General features: G+C 38.4%; 1 protein-coding gene across 1 annotated transcript; it reads right to left on the bottom strand.

Annotated features, from left to right (window-relative positions):
- Positions 1–5590: 5590 nt before the first annotated feature.
- Positions 5591–6805, bottom strand: LOC145776630 (uncharacterized). Its single transcript, XM_082587860.1, has 2 exons — positions 6005–6805; positions 5591–5755 (listed from the first exon to the last, which is right to left on the bottom strand). The coding sequence occupies exons 1-2, from the start codon at positions 6803–6805 to the stop codon at positions 5591–5593; spliced, it is 966 nt and encodes a 321-aa protein (XP_082443986.1).
- Positions 6806–23388: the final 16583 nt, after the last annotated feature.

The raw sequence follows: 23388 nt of genomic DNA, 5'->3' as shown, positions 1-23388 counted from the left end.
CAGTTGTAATTTTTGTAAATTTTATGTTTTTTTCCAAGTAGTACATTTTTTATTGAAAAATATGCCTTTCTTTTCATGACAAAGGTTAGGAAAGAAATAATCAGGGCCGTTGAGAGGATATTTTATTCACGGCACCAATGAGATCCTTGGATCTTAAATCAAGATATTCATAAGAAAAAGGCACCGCATCTGAAGAATACGCTGTGGTTCCTTCAAGTTTCCGGGCTCCTAATATTATGCGAGCCTCGGGTCCAAAACTATTTCCTGTCAACATTTCTTGGTATAAGTGTTATACATAGTAGGTCTAGCCTATAAAAAGTCTAGATTGTGGTTTATGATTTGCGTTTGGAGTCGGATTGGAGTTTGGAGACAACATTTCCAAAATATTTGGAGTAGGAGCGTGGAGCAGAAGTTGCACGCTGCAGGTTGCACGCTCCACGCTGCACATATTGCAATCGCTTGAAATTGCAAGATTTTAGCACTGACAACAAATGTTTTTCGTTTTATGTCTGTCCATAAAGAGTCTACATGAAGCAATACTTCGAAAATTTGTCTTTGGTATTTGTCATCTCAACTCCAGTTATAATCAACAATGACAATGGCTTTTTTAGTAACTTGCTCTGATGATGTCGCCAAACTTCCAAGCTTATCTTTCACACCTTCACACCTTTGAAATTAATCCTTGAAGGACCTATTAAACAGTAACGTCCAAAACCTATTATACAATGAGTTAAGGCACTTGAAGAATTAACTTTTGTATGCTTTAAAAAATAAAGCTTACTTTCTAGCAGCATTATATTACATATATGTTCCAAAAATAATTTCAACAAAAATAGTGAATTTTAGCCGTGGCGTAAAGGAGTTTAACACACCCCTTATGAAGACGCCTCTTACCCAATTAAGAGCTTTTGATGTAACGCTAATTAATTTTACTTTGGCAATTAAAATGTTTATAGACACTAAGTATTATTATTTCACATTTTTATGTGCTTGTTTTTGCAATGAAAGTGAACAAATATGTTTTGTTTTTCAATGTTTGCTTGTGTATAGTAGGTCCTTCAGGGGCAGGACGGATTATACACTCTTCAAAAAAGTTTGTATAAACTTTAACCTCACAAAAATAAATTCGATTATCAAGATATTTACACAGTCAATAAACATTGATCTTGGCCGTATTCTCTAAAACTTTTGATTTATTTTGGTATAAGCTGAAGAAATGAGAGCAAAAAATAAAAAAATGTCTAATAGGTCCTGCATCTCCCCTACTACAAAAAAATAGTAAAATTGAGTTTTTTGCTTATAAATATTTTTCAAGTAGTCCTAGAATAAAAAGTGTTCTTAGAGCAGATATAAACATGGCACTTCTACAGCTTTTGATGTAACGTTCATCTTTTTATCTCCAGTGGTTTTCGAAATATGACAATTTTTATGAAAATGGGTACTGGTAACCATAGAAACGCCCAGCGCGATCGTGTAACGTCAATATTTTCAATTGTTTTTTCACGTTTGTGTTTGTAAAGGTCCACTACAAATTTTCAGAAAGTTAAGGAAAAATCCATGAAACCTCGCCATTTTTTGGCACAGCCTATTGTGCATTGTAGATAAGTAAACTATCAGATTGAAGTTGTACGTGAAGGCTATCATTGTTTCAAGTCTTGATCAGGTACTGTAAATTATAGTTTATTAAGCAAAGCAGTTTTGTGAAAATTGTATTTGCAGACTTACAGTATTACCACGCAGTATATATTCGATAGCCTACATTTTACTGTGAGTGCATCAACTCGTATTTTTGATTTTTTGTGTTGAGGCTCTTTTAAACTAGATTTTGTAATATGCGGCTCGAATATATAAAGCAGGTCTGGCCAGCCCTGAAAGGCCTTTATTTTTGTAAATCCGCCCTGAATGTTACCGAGTTTTAACCCTTTGAAGGTTGGGGGACTGTCAATTCAACTTTTTTGTATCAACAGTTGTATCTCTAAAACCACTGAGACTGCGACTACGAGATTTCTTGGCTTTTCATAACTTTTATTCACCTCTATTGAGCTGAAATTTTGAGCGAATAAAGGTTATTAATCGAGAGATATAAGGCATTTCTCAGCACATCCTCTGAAATATTTCATATTCTATTGTTCAAAATTTTCCCACCAGCTGGATGAAAGTAATTAATTTGGCCCATGTCTCGTTAATCCTAACTGTTTTGCAGCGTGAAGGGAATTATCTGTATGTAAAATTATGTAAAAAAATTTTAATCACAACATTGCAATGCATGTTCTTTATTACACTACCAAACAATAATGTGTAAACTCACGCTACAATTACAGTCATAAGTCACCTCAACATTTCAACGTTATGAGCAGTTCTAAAATTCACATAGTTTTAATTTTCAGATATGCTCAGCGTGAATAAGTTTACAAAGTGAATCCCAAATTTTGAAACTGTGCCTTAAAAAATAACAGAGATATCACTCCTAAAGCATAAGAAGAATCGACAGCCCCCCCCCCCCCAAACTGAGCAAGACTCCATGAGCCCAATTAACCTTCTAAGGGTTAAAATATTGCCAGTTTAAAACACTGCTGTATAAAATTGAGAATAATTTATCCAGCTTAGCTTTTGCACAACAGTGTGCGTAGGGATCATAGTAATGCACTGTCTCTAAGTGTGCATTAGCTGTCAAGACGGAAGGTGATCAGCACTTTTGCAGCTTGACCGAGCGATATGTAGGCTTATATGGTCTCTTTTTGAAACAAAATACATCGAGCATTCTGAACTAACTAACACTGAATGGCTCTGGAAGTTTTGGTAGCCACTTTAACAAGTCGAAATTCTGCCACTGAAATTGACTAGAATGCAACCGCCAATCAATCATAAGCTACGGTTTAAGTGACGTAAAAATGGCGAAAAGAAGATCATAGAAAGCAAATTAGGTGATGGATTTTTGTCAGCTGGTTGGCTTAGGGGTTAGGGTTAGGGCTAGAAAGTAGTCATTTCATTGACGCGTGTTCGATTCTCACCACTGCTATTGCTCTTTTTCTTCTGTAATTACCAAATAAAGTTCAAAACAAGCATTAACTCTCTGGATGAGTGCTAGAAGGATCACAATTGGACGGTAGCCTCTTATAACACGTTCTGATTGGTTGGCGGTTGCATTGTAGTCAATTTCAGTGGCAGAATTTCGACTTGTTAAAGTGGCTACCGGAAGTTTTACTACCACGTAACATGACTGGACATTTAAACGAGCTCAATGTGAAAATGCAAGGCATTAGAAATACAATGTTTTCCCTTCAACAAGCAGTGTTTGCATTTGAAAAAAGTTGAAATTGTTTATTGGAGATATTGAAATTGGTTGTCTGTTATATTTTGAAAGGTTGCAAGAATTTTAAAGATGTCTACACAGCAAGTAATACCAATCAACATTTTAATCTCTGACAGCTAGTTAGCCTCACATGTGATTTTCTGTAATCATTTAATTTTAAAGTACGCTTTGGCAAGTTGCGTGAGTGCACTCGACTACTCATCTACGAGTATGTTGTGGACAAAAACAACTTACGTCACATCCCTGGTGTCTCCATCAGAGATTTTGATTTGGAAGTTGCTGACATAAAGGCTTCAGACATGTCGTTAAAATATTCACGTCAGTGAATGAAGATTTAGAAATGCATACACAACAGCAAGCAAAGCTTGAGTGTAGGCACAAATCGACAAAAATGAAAAAAAAAAACGTGATTGTTATAACTTAGATCTCGCTTCCTGTCATTATCACACTGTCACATACCACGCACTGCAGGGTGTGTGCATTGCTGTGTTGATCATGTTTATCTCCACATATGCAGGCGCGCAGTTTTTTCACATTAAGAAAAACACATTCACACGTTTACGATCATGTTCAACGGATGGAAGTCTCAAGGCTTGCATGAAGCTTATCTTCACCAAGTAGCTATCAACTAGACTACAAAGCCATCAGCAACACTAAGCATCACCAGAAGTCGCACCAACAATAGGCTACGAAGCATGTTATTAAAAGGTAAAACATGTTTACGTTAGTTGTTTTGATTAAACAAATATGACCCTAAATGTTATAGATCTCACGGAAATACATCTTTAAATTTGCAGCTTTCCCGGATTTTTTAGCGTAAAAGATCCCGACCTCTGATTCTAGGTGTAGGCTATCTAGCCACGTTTGAAGACGAGAGTTTTGAGCCATGATGTTTCAATTTGTTACAAAGTGAGCACAAACCGGAACGGATCGGGATCTGGCTTTTGGTGTTTTTAAAAAATACAAATCAAGAAAGCGAGTTACTGTAGCCCAGAGGTGTCAAAACGTTTTTCCAGGCAGGCCAAATTTTATAATGTGGAAGTACCCGCGGGCCAAGAATCTCTGATAATTTTGTTTTGCTCGAGGAATGGTGCATTATAAAGCAATATTGTTTTATTTAACATCATCACAAACATTACGTACAACAAACTAATATGCAGGTTTAAATATTTTGTTATGTAAGTTACATATCACGAGATGTGATAAATTAGGTTGCAAGTTATTAGCTTCTCCATTATAAATTGAAACATCCAGAAATTTTGTAAAGTACAGCTGTGTTGATGTAAAGGATGAAACTGACTTCTTGATTTCAATATCCAGGTTAAATTTGGTTGGAGGTTAGTGACAGACAAGCGTAATAATAATGTTATGGTTTCATTTATAGTCGCTCTGCATCAGCTACGGTCTTTCAGCGACAGGGCTCAGTTTTAAGTTTATATCAGATTTACGATGTCATCACATTATTACCCGACTTATTTGCTCTCACTGCGTTATGCAAGAAAGAACACAAGCGGTACCGTTTTTAAAGTCGTTGATATAACCCTACTTGAAATCGATCTCAAATCACGACAAGCATAAAACATCACGCATGTGAGAGTCGCTCAGTTTTAACTCCGGCAGAGTAGCGCATACAACATGATGGGATATGTCTTATTCTAACTATCAAAAGATGTTATTGAAGGATCATTGGTTGAATCTGTTTCGTTTTATTTCTGGAGATATATATTTACCTGTTTCAAAGCTCAGGTTGAAATTGTAGTTGCAGAGTTCCGTTTGTAGTCAAAAATATAATTTGATCAGATGCTTACAAAATAATAAGAAATTCGTTTGTATTCTTTCTGCTGTTCTATTACACAAAATGCTGGACAATCAATGAAAAAATAGGTAAGCTTTGTAATCGTAGCCAAATTATTTGTAATCTTTATCGTCGACGTCGGTCCCAACTCGTGTTCGAGCATATTGGTTTCGTCTTCAAATCTAATTTGGCTTTGGATGGTGATGTCGTATGTGGCTTTGGAGGGTCAGTCTGTGATGGAAAATACGTGGGCAAAAGTCACATTGTTTGGATAGTGGGGGACGTGGTAGTTTTAGCTTTTCTTTTCATGTGTTTTTCTTGGGGTTTTTGTATCCTGTTTTTTCGAAAATTTTGGTGCTTTTCCTAGTTCGTTTTCTCCAGAGTGATCTGTCACTAGCAAGTTCTTTCAGCTGGTCTTTATATCTCATTTTTGGTTTTCCGGGGGGTCTTTTCCCTGTCTCTAGTTCACCATAGAGCATTATTCAAAGAAGCCTCGTTGGGTCCATTTGCACGACATATCCTATCCAGCGAAGGCGGTGTTGCAACATGGCGGCTTCTAAACTGGGCAACCTAGCGCGATCAAGGATTGCATCGTTGGTGAGACGATCTTCCCAACGAGTGCCTAGCATTTCTCTCAGTTTCTTCTGCTGGAAATTTTCAAGACGTTTGATGTCACGGCGGTATAATGTCCAGGTTTCACAAGCACAGAGAAAGGTGGATAGAACGACTGCTCGGAAGGCCATCATTTTTGTGCGGATAGAGATAACATGGTTGTTGAAAACACGATGGTTAAGTCTTTTATAGGCACAATGTGATGCTTTTATACGATGTTCAATATCCTTTGCACATGTTGGTGCTGTTGAAAGTATGCGACCAAGGTAGGAAAAGTAGTCTACTTCTCCTAGAAGTCTTCTGTTGATATTGATCTCTGGGGTGGTGTGATCTGGTGGCGTTTGGTTGAGTATCCTAGTTTTATAAATGTTAAATTCCATTCCAAAATGCTCATAAGCGTTGTTGTAGAAGATGATTATCGTTTGAAGATCATCAGGAGTCTGAACAGTTGTGGCATTGTCATCGAAAAACTGTAACACATGAATTGGATGAGCAGAGGTTTTCGACTTTGCACGAAAGCGAGCAAGATTGAACAGCCATCCGTCCATGCGACAGAGCATGTTGATACCAGGGGAGTATTGTGGGACCTCGTTTAACATTGCAGTCACATATAGTGAAAAACATGCAAGTGCAAAAACGCATCCTTGTTTGAGACCACCTGTAACAGGGAATGGATTGGAGAGAGTGTTTTGGCAACAGACTCTGCCAAGCATGCCATCATGGAGAGCACGGATCAGGGTAATAAAGTCGTCAGGGCAACTAAATCTATCAAGAACAGACCACTTAGCAAGTCGAGGAACTTTACCAAATGCATTCTTCAGGTCCCAAAAGATAAATAAAAGAGGTTGTTGTTGTTCTTGACACTTCTCTTGGAGTTGTCGAGCACAAAAGATCATATCTACAGTGCCGCGAGGTATTAAGCCACATTGAGATTTTGGGAGTAGGCCTACATCTTCAGCTAGTGTGAAGACAATCAAGGAGAATGCGAGCAACGATCTTGCTGATGATGCTGAGGAGTGAGATATCGCGGTTGTTGTTTCCAGCTTCTCTATCTTCTTTCTTAAACACTGTAAATATATTCGCATCTCTAAAGTCGCTTGGGAGTGTTTTTGTTTCCCATATTATAAGAATCAGCTGCATTAGGCGGTCCTTTACCTGAGGTCCTCAGTAAAGAAGAAACTTTAAAATAATGTTGCCTGGTCGAGGAGCGTTGTTTTTCTTCGTGTGTTTGATTGCCTTGTTGAGTTCATTCAGTGTAGGCCTAGGTGGTGTAGACATCCAATCGCGAGTGGGATATTGTGGAGTATTGCGGAGAAGGTCACTGTGAAGAGATGAGTGGTTATTTAACAGTATCTCAAAATAAGACTTCCAACGATCAATGATTCCTTTGGTGCAGTGATAATGTTTGAGCCAGCTGCGTCTGTTAGACTACCAACTATGAATTAGTAGGTCCAAACAATTCGTTCGTTGCAGCGTTAAAGCTGCGCATGTCTCGTTGGTCGGCATATTTTGGAGATCTTCAGCTTTCTGTTGCCACCACTTGTTTTGGTCCTTACGAATTCCTTTTTGGCATGCTCTGGCAGCTTAACAATGTTCTGGTTTGTTGCTTGGAGAAGGATTTTTTTTGAAAAGTGAGTCGTGCACCATGTTTACTTCCAATAAGGTTGGTGATTTTTTGATCATTTTCATCAAACTAATCTTGCTTTTTCTTGTGTTTGTAACCAATCGTTGCTTTAGCTGCAGCGGACATTGCGTCTCGGAGTATAATCACTTGATCTTCAACTGTGGCGTTATCCGGAAGGTTAAATAATGCAGGTTTTTATCAATAGCTTCTTGGTAACATTGCAAGGTGTTGGGATCATGAAACTTGCTACAGTCAAAACGGCGATGGGGATTGGAGAATGTTTGCTGAGATGCGTCTAGTTGGTCTACGGATTTTAATGTTCAGGCGGCATATAAGAAGGCGATTATATGTCCAGCAGTCATCTGCTCCTGGTACAGAGCGTGTGATTTTTACTGCTTCTCGGCCCTTCCATCTTGTGAAGACGCAGTCGAGAGTGTGCCATTGCTTAGAACGAGAGTGTCTCCATGTAGTCTTACGATGATGAGGTAGTTGGAAAAGAGTATTTGTTATGATTAGGTTTTGTTCAGCACAAAGACCCAGCAGAAGTTCTCCGTTTGCATTACATTTCCCAATACCATGATGGCCTATGACGCCCTTCCATATTCGATGGTCCCTGCCAACTCTGGCATTGAAGTCACATAACACAACAAGTTTGTCTAGATCAGCGACTTTTAATGTGCGGATGTTCCAAGCACCCAATGTGAAGGGTAGCTTAGTAATTAATAAATATATGTGTAGGTCGACCGCTAAGTGGGTAATCCGCCAATCGCGGCAAGCTGGCCAGATGGGAATTGCGGAGTCCCAAGTTTACTCCACCTAGAGGCTTCTCCATGTGGGGTGGGCTGCGGGAAATCCTAGATAGGCCATCTCGGACACGGGATTTGATACCGGAATCTAATTTTACCGCAGTTCATTGGTAGACAATCATCATAGATACGCCGCTGGAGGCCGGGCTGGAGGCTTCCCACTCTACCAAGCCTGTCCCCGCTATCCGTGATATTATCGCCATTGAGCTTTTTATGGTCCAGGTCCAAAATGAAACAAAGGCTATTCGTGTACATGACTGCCAGATCGGGGAGCACGTGAAAAAAATTTTTTTGCGCCGAAGGCGAGTAAGTTGAAAATCACCCACACCGTTGCTAATGCTTTTACGCCAAGCTCAGTCGCCACCTTGTGATTAAAAATTAATCTTGAAAGAAAAAGGAGGCATCTTGCAGACATTTCAAAGGCTGAGAGAAAATAATTAGAATAACACAAACTCACATTTTTTTACGTCGGGAGGCCCTTCAAAAAGGAGGTCCGGGGCAACTGCACCCTTTTCCCCCTAAATCCGGACCTGTGCACGACACGGTCCAACTAATCAGTAAATCACCCCATTTCATGGATATTACCTCCCACCAGTGGTGACGTTCTCCGAAGTTACTCCCCAGTGAAAAAATAAAATCATAAAGAAGAAGGACACTGGAGATTACAAGAAGGAAATCTTCTTAATCGCTCCCTCATGCGTAATGATCGCCACTGTGGCGAAATCGTAGATACTTGTTCGAAATCGTAGATAGCTCCGATTTCGCCACAGTGGCGATCATTACGCATGAGGGAGCGATTAAGAAGATTCTGAAGGATTGGGCCACGGTTAAGATGAAGAATAAAATCCTCACGGCGAGAAAGACGGCTGAATAGAAAACTTCATTGAAGGCTAGTCTTTGCCTCCGTACTCTTTTCGACGTCGTTGACGACAAATTGCTGCACTCACCCGAGGTTGATTTTGGTTGGTTTGGTTGGTTTGGTTTTGAATCTTTATCCTCGGACTGACAAAGCCTTGATAGGTTATTCCTGGTACTTGTTCGCATACTTGTAGAGGCTCTTGACGCAGGGCCGGTTACCGAGATTGGCAGAGTGAAGTTTTCCGATTGTTGAAGTCTTGTTGCCGAGAAATTATTCCATTCATTAGGTGCCGCTGAATGGAGAGCAGTCCTGAAATGCGTTGCTCAAACGCACACCCCGAGAGTCGAACCAGCGCCGCATGATCTTGAGCCCGGCGCGTAACCACTGAGCTAACGGGGCGGACGTGCTTGAGGACCAACGTGGAGCACGCATTGGTTTCATTAGAAACGTCGATTGGGAGGCGGCGAAATCTGAAAAGAAGAGGGACTAGCGGAAGGAGCAACTGCTTTCGAGAGAAAAACGAGAAAACGAGTGGTAGAACGCGAAGAATGTACTCACGAGTCATGACTCGGATGACTACAATAGAGAAGAAACTCCCAGAAGGCGCTTCCCTTCAGAGTGCACAATCGGCAGAGAAGAACTCGAAGAAGAGCAGGAGCGGTGTACTTTCACCACCGTTGAGCAACATATCGCGAGGACGGTGCAATGATCGATTTGCCAGTTTCACCTCAACGAACTCCTGCTTCATCATCTCTTCGTCGAGCTAGACGGAAAATCATCAGGACCGCAAACCTTCAAAGCATTTATCGGCCGTGTCGTCGCTAATGATAAGTGCAAAATCGGAGAATTTGCAGTCATCGAGTTCGAAAAGATAAAATCCAATCTGACAGAAGTCGATGAGATGATGGAAATTATTGACGATTAAAAGTATCTGCTCGATGTGTTGGTCATCGAGGGAAGTATGCCTCCATAAAGCATTTGATTCCGTGATCCAGCAAAACAGGGTCATGCACGATGGCTTAGTCTCGCTTCAAGGATATGCCGACTTTACAGTATATCTCGGAGCCAGAACCAACAGAGGCGCTGATAGAAACGACGACGTACATCGTTAAAGTTTACGCTCCCATCTGGTTTCCTACCAAGCAAAACAAGAAGATCACTTCACTGCTCGGTCCTTCCTTCGGTTGGTTAAGCTGACTCGCTATCTGACAGGCCAATTAAAAGTCGTCGACAGTTGCCTGTATAATCAAACGCCTTCGCTGCGCATTCGGAGAATGTAGTGTTGACCCTTCTGCATGACGAGTCTAAACCAATGCGTACTTAAGCTCGCAGTTCATCGGATCCAGAAAGCAAGGGACGAGTATACAAGGGTGAGATATGTCATTTCAAAATTCCTAAACTAAACTTTGAGTAGTCTAGGCTACACAGATTTGACAACAAACTAGTTGCTCCGGTGGAACGAGCGAAAACTCACTGAGCCACCTATTATACGCGATTTCAGCATCCAACAGCTCACAAAGCTTTTCGTCGAGACCGATGTTCCTACATCGATTGACAGTTTTCCGTGCTGCACACAAGCAGTTGAACGCGCAATCAAACTCGTCACCGAAATAAGCGATGAAGGCATCGGCCATGACAGCAGACATGAACTTATGCTGACGCGAACTGCTGCTCGCTCACAGCGCTCACGTTTTAAGTCAAAGAAAGATTACGTTCTGTGATTGTTATTGACTGCTTTCGTCGTTTTGTGTATTTTCTATTTTTTAACTATTTAATTTTTTTTTGTTTTTTTAAATGTTTTTTATTTTATTGGGGTAATATTTACTTGTTTGTACGGCGTTTTCCCGCGGCCCGATCTAAAAAAGGTTTTCAGATTATTTGTTTGTGACCTAAGCCTCCTATCTGAGCCGAGTTGCTAAGGAATTTGACAAAAAAAATGCATCGACGGCTCTCTGTAATGTGTATTGTGCGTATAGAAATTAAATTTTTACCTAACAAATTTATTGAAATAAATTGTTTCAGATGAAAAAACGTCGGAAAGTCGGTTTTTATTCTAATTTTCCGAAAATAGCTTCAAAATTGAAATTTTTGAATTAAAACATGGAGTAATGCTAAACTAAACAATACTCTCCTACGGCTATGCTAAAGACCGGCTGCTCTCTAGTAGCTTTCCAGTGTAGTCTTGGGTAATCATGAATCCGGGGTGGTAAAAGGATAGACCCTCGGCCCCAGAGGCTCATACGACGACGACAACAAGCAGTATGTGCATTTGAAGGAAGTTGAAACTGTTTATTGGAGATGTTGAAATTGGTCGTCTGTTACATTTTGAAAGGTTGAAAGAATTTAAAAATGCCTACACAGCAAGTAATCTCAATTAACATTTTAATCTCCGACAGCTAATTAGCTTCCAATCTGATTTTCTGCAATCATTCAAAGCACGGTTTGGCAAGTTGTGTGAGTTCACGTGATTACTCATCCACGAGTGTGTTGTAGATAAACACAACTTACGTCAGATCCCTGGTGTCGCCGTCAGAGATTTTGAGTTAGAAGTTGCTGACATAAAGGAATCAGACATGTAGGTGAAGAAATTCAAATCAGTGAATGAAGATTTGGAAATGCATACACGACAGCAAGCAAAGCTTGCGAGTAGATACAAGTTATTTTGTTATATAAGTTACATATCACGGAATGTGATAAGTTGGGTTATAAGTTATTAGCTTCTCTATTATAAATTAAAACATCTAGAAATTTTGTAAAATACAGCAGCCGTGATTTTGGTAAACCTAATATCCGCCATTTTGCCAAACATGAGCTTTTTGCATTCTTTAAAGATTTCATGCATCTCTTGACAAAAACTTGTGCCCCAATGTAGTATGGTTTTCGAGATAATTGATGTGTAAAACCTAATATAAGCTCGATTTTGGCTTTAACCGCCTTATTGGCTAATTCAATATTATGCTTTGTATGTTAAAGCTTAATATCAGATTATTGGCTACAGAATGGCCTTTGCAGAGTTTAGCCCTTTAGTCCACACAGCTCGATTTGAAAAAGCCTGCACAGCAAAAATGAAGTGGAGGAGGTGTGTAGAGCCTGAGCGTACTTAAAGTAGCAAGCATCAACAGTGTAAGCCTAAATCAAACCTAAAGTAAGCCTCTGGATTTCTCCCAGAACTGTGTGTCATTTCGTCACCGTAATCTGTAGATAACTTTGCTGACATCACAGAAGCCTGTTAGGTTAAAGGCTATCGCCGATTTAAAATCAGTTGCTGGTAGCCTACTTGATTACCATCAATTCAAGGCTACCGTACTACATTGGCTTCACAGCTTCTGGTACGGTTGACTATAAATAATATATAAATAATAAATAAATTCCGATGTTGGTTATCATGCAAGATTCCCACTATTGCGACCCTGGTTCGATTCCCTGGCAGTGCACACTTTATTAAATGGCAAAATCGTCATTTGCGTAGGGTGGCAATTGACTAGTAGACCATATTGTCCTCTCGTTGTCTCCCCGTCGGTATGGGAACTTGTGTAACTTTTGCATTGTGTATATTACTTGCATATTTCAAACATGTACTATGTTACTGACAAATAAAACACTGATTGATTGAATAGAAATGACCAAACACACTGGGTAGCGTATTCCCGGGCCTCTGCTTTAAAATCTTAATAATCGTATGCAAGCTATGCTATTTAGCGTACCGTAAAGTTAATAAAACCATCAGTACACCCAGTAGGCTACGAAAAATCAAACTGATCAGCGAGACGTAAATGATACGACATTTAATGAAAAGAAAAGCTGGTGTGTTCGGAAGGTCATTTTTAGGCTACATAATTAAGCTTACCTAGTGCTTAACAACATTTTAGCCGAATATACTTTATCGAACGCTTTTTAATCCGCTTCAGGCAACTGAAGAGATGTAAGATGTGGTGAAGTAGCTTGCGGCAAAGCTGATGAAATTTTGCCTATCACATCATGATATCCTGTTACGTGATTGGATGGACGAATATGTTAGGTTTCAGAAAATTATTCTTGCACAGATTAGAATATGTTAGCAGTGGCGTATCCTGGTGAGTTGAGCAAGGGCAGCAATAAAAGTCGGAGAGGGTTAGAGCGTGCCTGAGGCACGCGTATTATAGGGGCTCCGAGAAAATGTTTGCAAAATTACACTCAAATAATGGATTGTAGTGCTTTCTGGAAACACTTTTAGGGTAATATTTGTATAAAATTTATTAGCAGATAAACAGCAATTAACTTATTAAAGGTAGCTCTTACACACAAACGGGCAAAAACTGCGGCTAAAATCAGAGAGCACTAAAACCTCAGCTAAACTGCTCAGCTACAGCTACCTACTGCTGTAGTAGGTAGCAGTATTCATTTCAGTCAAGTCTAGCCTAGACCTCATATATCCTGTCTTATGCCAAAGTCTATCCAGCAAGGATAACAGTGTAAAGCTAAACATTAGGCTCAAATTTTTCCTTATGAGGCCGATATAACCCTAATAGCGCCTTAGATGTTCTCATTGCGTAGCCTACTGGTACAATACCCAACAGCAGTGTTATCAGACCCCAATTTGTTCACTACACCATTTCAACCCCCAAATTACACGATTTCACCTAAAATTACACCAACACCCTAAATTTTCTCTTAAAGATACAGAAGTGTTAGAAAAGTCATGGGAATAACGAAACTTTACATAGCAAAGAACGAAAATCACACAGTTACATAACAACACAGCCCATACAGTAGCCTATGATAGTTAGGTGGAAAAGCTAGAAGTTTAAAATAAAAATAGTTTTTCAAACAAAATAACATTCAATTGTTCTTCAAATAAAAGCAAATATTTTCCAAATTACACCAAATCTGTGATGGTGTAGAAAAAATTTTCTACACCAAGACGTTTCAAATTACACCATTTTTTTTTCAAAATTGGTGTCGTAGAACAGGGCTTCTCAAACTATGGGTCGCGACCCCAAATAGGGTCGCGTAATGAAATTTTGGGGTCGTAATGAAATTCTAGTGCCGGTGGGTTGTAGTCTTGCCATGATGTCAATTGACCGCAACCGTCGGTGCGAACTGTCGAACGATAAAATATAATCAATCGCAACAATTGATGCATTGTTACGCTATCATTGCTGTAACGTGCTGACCAAAAGTAACCTTACCGCTCGCATTATGATTTCAGAGTAGCTTATCAACTAGTTTCTGAAGGAACGTAGACTAAAGTTTAAAGCAGTTACAAGATTAATTGACTATGGATCAGTGGTTAGGTTTCGTAGATTCATGCGGTAACAATTGCAAGCACAAAGAAAACAATTGATAAGTCAGAAAGAAAAAGAAAATATAATGATCAAAATGATCCGTTTTAATGTCATTAACGTGGATGTCCCCATAATGCAACAAAACTTTAATTGCAACAAAACTGTTGGTGTTTTAATTAAATCCAAGATGTTGAAACTTGACTTTAATCCGATCATATATTTAAATGAAAAACGTATCTGCTTTGAGACCTAGTGAAATATTTAGGAGTAATAATTAATGACTTGCTATCCGATGATGAAGACACGAAACGGCAATTACGGTCGTTGTATTGTGCTGGAAACATGTTAAAAGCAAGGTTTTTCAAATGTTCGATTGCTGTTAAAAATGTGTTGTTTCGTTCCTATTGTATGCCTTTTTATGCCTGTCAACTATGGTGCAACTATCTTTTATCCAGTAGTAATCGCTTACGTGTTGGATACAATAATTGTTGCAGAATGTTGTTTAATCTGCAGAGACGACGCAGCATCACCTCTGCATTCGTTGATAACAATACCACAACTTTTCAAGCTCTCATTCATAAAAAATTATATCAGTTTGTAACACGATGTAACTTGTTTTCCAATCAATAAATTTATGAAATAATGCCAACAGACTGTTACTATCAATCTTTGTATGTGGTACGATGCAACTCAGCTCTCCACAACTTTTCAAGCTCTCATTCGTAAAAATTATACCAGTTTGTAACACGATGTAACTTGTTTTCCAATCAATGAATTTATGAAATAATGCCAACAGACTGTTACTATCAATCTTTGTATGTGGTACAATGCAACTCAGCTCTTCGGAGTTGAGTATCTGCTTTATTTCTACATTTTATGTTTGATTGTAAAATGGACCATGTTGAGTCTGATGTAAATAAATAAATAAATGGGGTCGCATAGAAATATATTTTTCAAAATGGGGTCGCAGAGCAAAAAAGTTTGAGAAGCCCTGTGACGTAGAACACCATCTGAAAACACTTCCCAACAGAGTAAGCGATTCAGATATTGCTTCCACAGATTATTTAAAAGAAACATAAATCGTATAAACTTTGCACTGCTTTTTTCCTTTGTTTCTTTGTATAGCAAAACAAGAGCAAGGGATGCGATACGAATCTCTGCTTCCATAAGCTTCCAACTTCTTATTTAAAATTAAAACCGAGCTGAAATCGTTTTAATTCGTATTCAGGTAAAGAACTTACGAAATCGTTTTACTGAAAAATATCAATTTCTTTTTTATCAACTTTGACAAGGGAAGCAGTGCTTCCCTTGCTTTCATTGAGGATACACCCCTGTATGTTAGGTTTTACCATACAACAGCATAACAGTAGATAAGCCACTAAGGCGGTTAACGCCAACATCGAGATTATATTAGGTTTTACCAAACAAACTGTTTTAACAACAAACTGTTAAACAGTTTTACCAAACAAAGGGAATTATTCTACCAACTAGGTGCTATACTGCATGGAGAACAGTTCTGAAATGCGTTGCTTAAGTGCACATCCCCAGAGCCGAACCAGCACCCCTCGATTTTAATTTTTTGTAACTAGTTATCTGGCAAAACCAACTAGCCTACGCCATGTTTTAATAACCAAAAAGAAACATGGCTCAAATTTCATTTTCAAAAATTTTGTTTGCTCGTCTGTTTCAGCCTTACAAAAGTCAACTTCGAGTGTTTTACCTTGGTAATTTTACAGCTATAAACACAAAAAGTCGTTTATGTAGAAAACTTGAAAATGGCGGATATTAGGTTCAACCAAATCACAGCAGAACTGTGTTGATGTAAAGGTTGAAACTGACGTCTTGATTTCAATATCCAAGTTAAGTTTGGTGCGAGATTAGTTATAGATAAGCATAACAATAATGTTATGGTTTTATTTATTGCCGCTCTACAATAGCTAAGGTCTTTCAACTGCAGGACCCATTTTTAATTTTATATCAGATTTGCGATATCACATTATTACCCGACTTGTTATCACTGCGTTATTCAAGAAAAAACACAAACGGTACCGTTTTTAAAGTCTTCGGTATGACACTATCTGGAATCGATCTCAGACCTAGACCAGCATAAAACATCAGCTCAGTTTCATTGCTCGTTGGTTGGTTTTGAAACTTTATCCTCGGACTGACAAAGCCTTGATTAGTTATTCCTGGTAGTTTCGCATACTTGTAGAGGCTCTTGACGCAGGGCCGGTTAGCGAGATTGGCAGAGTGAAGGTTCCGATTGTTGAAGTCTTGTTGCCGGGAAATTATTCCATTTACTTGGTGCCGCTGAATGGAGAGCAATCCTGAAATGCGTTGTTCAAGCGCACACCCCAAGAGTCGAACCAGCGCCCCGTGATCTTGAGCCGGGCGCGTAACCACTGAGCTAACGGGGCGGACAGTTTTAACTCTGGCAGAGTAGCGTATACAACATGACGGGAAAAGTCTTATTCTAACTATCAAAAGATGTTATTGAAATATCATTGGTTGAATATGTTTGATTTTATTTCTGGAAATATTTAGTTCCTTGTTTCAAAGCTCAGGTTGAAATTGTAGTTGCAGAGTTCCGTTTGTAGTTAAAAATATAATTTGATCAGATGCTTACAAGATAATGAGAAATTCGATTGTATTCTTTCTGCTGTTCTTTTGCACAAAATGCTGGACAACCAATGGAAACATAGGTAAGCTTTGCAATCGTAGCCAGCTTATTTGCAATCTTGATAATTTATCACTTACTTTGTTTCGAAATCAAATATATCAACGATTCAAAATTGTTAGAAAATTGTCTCAAGTTTTGCTTGTGGTATGTTAAACAATTGATTGATTTGGTCTTCATCTTCGGACTGGAAAAGCTTCTTTGAGAGCTTAATCCTGCCAGTTTTGCATACTTGTAGAAGCTTTGAACCACTAACGCAGGCCCGGTGACCGGGATCAACAGAGTGAAATTTCCGCTTGTGTTACATTGTTGTTGGGGAATTACTTCGCCCATGAGGTGCGGTGAATGGAGAACAGTCCTGAAATGCGTTGCTCAAGCGCACATCCCAAGAGCCGAACCAGCGCTCATCGGTTTTGAGTTAGGCATTTAACCACTCAGCTAACGAAGCGGACAAGAAAATTTTGAATTGTCTGTTTGTCTTAAGGTGTAATAATGAAGAAAAGACATGATTAAATTAATATTTTTGCCATAAAAGAAATTCAGCTTTTTGTTGTCGTTTACGTGCTCTTGAAATGCTCCCGAAACAGAGCCTATCATATTACTCTATCTCGTTTCACCAGCCATTTGGCTTTTGGCTTATTTTTAATTGCAGTGCTGCTTCATTTATTTCCATAGAATCAAACACTTTTTATGAATAGTTTTAGAAAACTTCGATTACGTTTTTTCAGCAACGTGTGGGTTCAATGCAAATGCAAATGACGAGGCTCAACTTTTAACGTCTCCTGGATGGCCACTTCAATATCCACGAGATAAAGAATGTGAGTGGATTTTAAAAGCCCCAAACGAATTTCAAGTCAAATTAACAATTCAGTCATTCGAAACGGAAGAAGGAAGCGATATCTTGGAGGTAAGAATGCAATGAATCAGTGATATGCGATTATTAGTATTTTCTGGCAAATAACCCTAACAGGTCCTCCACCTTATCCAAGAAAATTCTCTCTAGCTAGAAATCTAAGCTAGAAATGTGAAATTTCTTGACGATTAGTTTTTGTTTTTTTGCGAATTTTCTAGATCTACACTGGTAATCTTTCTATCTTCCTGCCCTTCACAATAAGCATTTCGTCTCAGGTGGCTAGACATTTTTGTGCAATGCCAGATATATATAATTTAATGTAAGTGTAATATAAATGTTAGTGTAATTACTTTGAAATGTAAAAACGGCCAAAAATGCCTTTATTTATGAGCAAAAGTAATTGTTTGTTTATTTTAGCATTACTTTATGCTATAATTCAAAAATTTCAATTTTGAAGCTATTTTTCTAAAAATAGAATAAAAACCGACTTTCCGACGTTTTTTCATCTCAACCACTTTATTTCAATAAATTTGTTGGGTAAAAATTTAATTTCTATACGCACAATACACCATGCTATTATCGTGCGCGGACATTTTGCCGAAAGGACATTTTGTCGAAAGATATTTTGCTGAAAGACATTTTGCGGAAAGGACTAAGGTTGTGAACGATAGACTAAAACACATTGTGGAGAATATCGATACACATAACACAAAAATGAGTTTCGGCAAAATGTCTTTCAGCAAATTATCCTTTCGGTGAAATGTCCGGGTACCGATTATCTTGTAAAATATTTTGGCTCTGTGATTTTCACACTCTATTCGATGTCTCTCCTGCCTCTTCACTCCCACTTGGTTCTGAACTTCAGAGAAGGGAGTGGGTGACACTGAACCGAATAAGAACGGGAGTTGGCCGCTTCAATGCTTGCTTGACACGCTGGGGCATAAGGGACTCTGCTGCTTGTCAGTGCGGTGCGACGGAACAAACAGCTAACCACATCATCTTTGGGTGTCCAATCTATTCCCCTCCCAATGGAATAACAGGCCTCCGCACAATTGACGATCTGACGAAAAGTTGGCTCCAAGTCCTTCCATTCGGCTGATCACAAACTTTCTGCTTCATACGAACGACGACGACGACAGCTCCCGTTATTAGCGATTAATTAGGTTGGGGCTAAGAAAGCCCGTGACGTGCTTTCCGGGTACGAAAACATTATTAAGATAGGGTTAAAGCGCCAATATTGTAATTTGTAAAACAAGTGTTCGCTTGTTGTTCCTTTAGGAAAGCAAATTAACAATAACAACTTTAGAAATCAAATGTAATTTTTTCAATTTGACAATTGGTAAAACAAGAGTTTTTAAACTTCTATCTAAAATGCTAAAAATAATTAAAGCGCCAATATTACAATCTTGCTTGAGCACATCTTCCCCGGCTGCGTTTGACTGCCTGTCTATGATGCTATTACAATATGCAGTGTGCAGTGCAGCTCAATGTGCAGCTCAAGTGTCTTTCGGCAGGGACGTAACCACAGAAGATGGGTGGTTTAGGGAGAACAATTAGTGTCCACCAAAAATTGTATATGTATCTTGCCTGCCAAAAATATGTTTTTAATACTTTTTCCTGTGACGTTCGTTTTTTGGCCAGTTGACTTGCGGACGGGGGGGGTCGGTTCGACACTAGCACTTTGAGCTCGTGTAACTCAAAAACTACGCAAGATAGATCAACCAAATTTTCACATGATGCAGATAATTTATCTGACAACACAGCATTGAAACTCTTTTGCAATTTGTTCAACAGAACAAGTTGAGAAAGCAAATAATTTGATGGTTGGTCATATTTTTTTATTTGACTTGAGAAATCGCTTCTTAATTAGCCTATAATTGAGTGTGACGGGTTAATTCCATTGTGTACGATTTAATCTTTTACGCGGAGACGTCGTCCACGCTTCAATGAAATCGTAATTGGCGTCGACTAACGTTTGCTTGTTGTTTTGCCGGAGGCATTGTAAAAAAAATTTTGCTTTGTTTCAACATTTGCAGAGAGACAGATAAAATCATCACAAAAAAAACTGTTTCAAGTTATTTTTGAGCCACATGTTATAGTCCACACTTTTTCAAACGTACTATCATTACTTGATATTAGAACTAAATCAAGCAAATTTTTTTCACATTCACGCTGTCGAATTTGGTTATGCATGATAAAGAAACACACTTTGTATTTTACAGCACATCTCAGAGAGATATTTATTCGTTTATAACATTGTTTCAACGTCTAGAGACGTTGAATCGATGTAAAAAGTGTCTGATTTTCTGTCTGGGTAGCGGTTAAATACAGAAAAATAAGGTAGCCTAATGGTGTCACGTGGTATTTGAACAACAACCTATCCAAAGGTAGTGACTTGCTTCGATTGGAGCTCGTGCCATTTTTGGCCATCATGCACTCCAAAAACAAAGAGCGTCTAGAACTCCTGATTGATAAACTATGTCACAGTGCATCACAAAAGTGATATGTTTCAATACTTACCAACAATGATCACTTTGAATGAAACAATTTTGCAAACAGTTGTGATAAAATGTAGTGATAATAATCGTTTAGTCAAATCGTTTTGGTAGGCTATAAAAGAGGGCACATGGCCAAATGAAACTCCTGTTCTGCGTGGCAAACTCAAAGTCGTGGCATAACGATACGAAAAATAGATGCATTTAGCAAGATATCAAATCTTACAAAAAAAACTTTTTCAGGCTGAGTGTTATTGTGTCGTACAAAAACAAAAAATCACTAAAGTTTTGACTTTTTCTATGGGCAAAATTGAAGGTTATTGATATTTTAAAAATGCACGTTAGTGTCTAAATGATTGAAATGTTTTTTTTTCATGTTGTTAACTAGATTTGTAAGATAACGTTTTCTACATATTTTTTTAATTTGTTGGACGTGCATTTTGTGTCGTTATTTATTACGCATTAGAAGATTTCTTTCTTTTCAAATTTTGAAATAGCATTTTAGATGCAGTTTGCGGTTGATGGCGTTACTGCAAAAGCCATCATTTGTAATTGACACACACCCAAAAAAAAAGGCGCATAAACTACTGCTGGCTGATAGACCACGTCACAATACATCATAGCGATGTTTTTCCGAACCAAAGACCCAGTAAACTAATTTTGTTGTATATTAGTTTAGACGTCTGCAGACGTTGAACCAATGACAAAAAGTGATTTGCTGATTTGAAACAAAGTGATTGCTGTTCCCAGTGTGCAAACATTTTGATAAAAAGTAATCAAGTTTTGGCCACAGCTTTCTGGTCCATTTAGGCTACTATGGTCAATCAACTCACGTTGCAAATAACTTATCGAGTCGACATTCCTAGGTAGGCTCACACTGAAGTTCTTTTGTGTAAAGTCTTGCTTGTGAAACAATCTAAGTAAAAACACAAAAATAAAGTAAGTTATATTTACAAAGTATTATATTCTTGAATGAACCAACATTTAAATGAAAAGTTTGAATTTATTGAGTTGGTCCTAATAGTGTTTCTGCTGAGATATATCAAAACTTTTAAATCCTCGTAGAGAAAAAATAATTTTGTAATCTCTCAAGCAACTGCAAAATTACCATTTAGGTAAAGATTCAGTTCTGATACAATATGCACAATGTTTGTCAAAGCACAATAATTTAGCTGCGCGTGTTTTTCCACAAAAGCCAAGCAGTTTAGATAGTCTGTGTCAAGTTCTTTTCAGTATCCATCAATCTCTCGTTTTTATAAAACCTTTTCACAACATCCATAAATATTCATGTGAATATAAGTGTACAGGTACATGCAAAAGTTTATTGGCGGGTCAAGAACGCACTCCTTGCTTTCGGACAAGAAATCAAGAAACTTACTACATCAGTCTGTTTGTTTTATAAGATTAAGAGAGTTTTGTCAAGAATTTTCCTACTGCTTCTTGTTATAAGTTAGAAACAAAATGTATTGGCCATAGAAAACAACGTAAAATTACATTTTTTGAGCATAGCTTATCGGATACTCTCTGATAATTTCAAAGAAACTCAGATGTAATTAAAAGATTAATCAAAGCAAATCAAAACTCGAGTTTGCAAACAAAAGGCGGAATCATTACGGTTGAATGCTTTACAACAAAGCCAACTCATGAGATATCTGCGTCGCAGACCACGCACGGCGGCGCTCAGTAATCCTATTAGTCCGTGTAATTTGGAAACAAAAGGGCTAGCTAGTAACTAGCTAAAATATCAGAGTATGTTATGAAAATCATGTAATATCTTTAAAACTATAGACAATAGCAACGTCATTTAAAGTAAAATAAATACTTGAATAATTTTTAGGAAAAGTCAAGAAATATCAAAGCTGTGGATCGCATAATTCTTTAATGATATTGCTTTGAAAAGTACCAAGTCCCTACCGACCCCCCCCCCCCCCCCCCCCGCCACAGGAAATAGGGTTAATACTATTGCTACGTTTTAATGACATTGTATTACATGCGGAATAATGTTTCATAAATGTTTGACAGACGTTTCATTCAGTGGGTATATCCTTGAAAAAATAAACAAAAATTTATACATAAAAACATATGCCCCATCAATATTAATGCAAACAAGTGCTGAGGTTGTGAACGCGAGGCACTCGAGTTGCTCACTTGCAGTAGATCTTACAAACGGAAACGACTTTCTCTTTTGCTGTCAAGCTGTTTTAAATACTGGTTGCAGAGATTACTTTTACCCTACGACAGTCGACGGAAAAACGAAAGCCGGCAAATATAAAATAAAACTAACTTACTCCAAAATTACAAACTCTCTGAATATCTTAAAACTTTACATCTTGCTGCAACGTCTCACTAGCATTATAAAAACATTAAAAAAGCTGTTATTCTGACGACACTTCTGTATGCGTGTGAGGCCTCGACTTTTTATTGGAGACACGAAAAGCAGCTGAACTATTTCCACCTTTCCTGCCTCCAAAACTTCTCAAAATTCGATGGCAGGACAAATTACCAGACACCGAAGTTTTCAGTAAAGCGAACATGACCACCACTTTTACCATCATAAAAAAGGCACAAATCAGATGGCAGAAGTAGTAGTTTGTGCATGGAAGAACAAGTAAAAGAGCCAATATTCTCTCTCCTTTCCTCCAACCAATGAGGCAAAAATGGCAATAACCAGGGATGCCAGCGACAAATTTCCAATAAACTTAGATTGCGTGCTAAAAAAAACCCAGATGAGGCAAAAAAACCCAGGTCTAGAAAATATGTAGTAAAGCGGTTAAAAAAAACCTGCGTGTGCTTTCAGCACTATTTTAAATCATTACACAGAAGCCTCAGAAAGCTACAAATAGTAACACGTATATATAATTATACAATAGGGAGGGCCGTCGGAAACAGATTGCTTAGCAACTCGAGTTTCTTAGGAGGTTCGTCGAGTAAATGGCGAAATCGAAAACAATTTTTTAATTGAACGCCAGGAAGACGGCGCACAACCAGGGGCGAGTTTAGCGGATAGGGGCTCGGGACACCCTTAGACCGGGGGGTCCGTGCAAAAAAAATTTTGCGCCTAGAGCGCGAAAAACTTTACAAAATAACTTG

The sequence above is a fragment of the Aplidium turbinatum genome, chromosome 9, assembly GCF_918807975.1.
Source record: "Aplidium turbinatum chromosome 9, kaAplTurb1.1, whole genome shotgun sequence".
Lineage (NCBI taxonomy): Eukaryota > Metazoa > Chordata > Ascidiacea > Aplousobranchia > Polyclinidae > Aplidium > Aplidium turbinatum.
The sequence above is the reverse complement of the archived record's forward strand: the minus strand, read 5'-3'. Positions and strand labels throughout refer to the sequence as shown.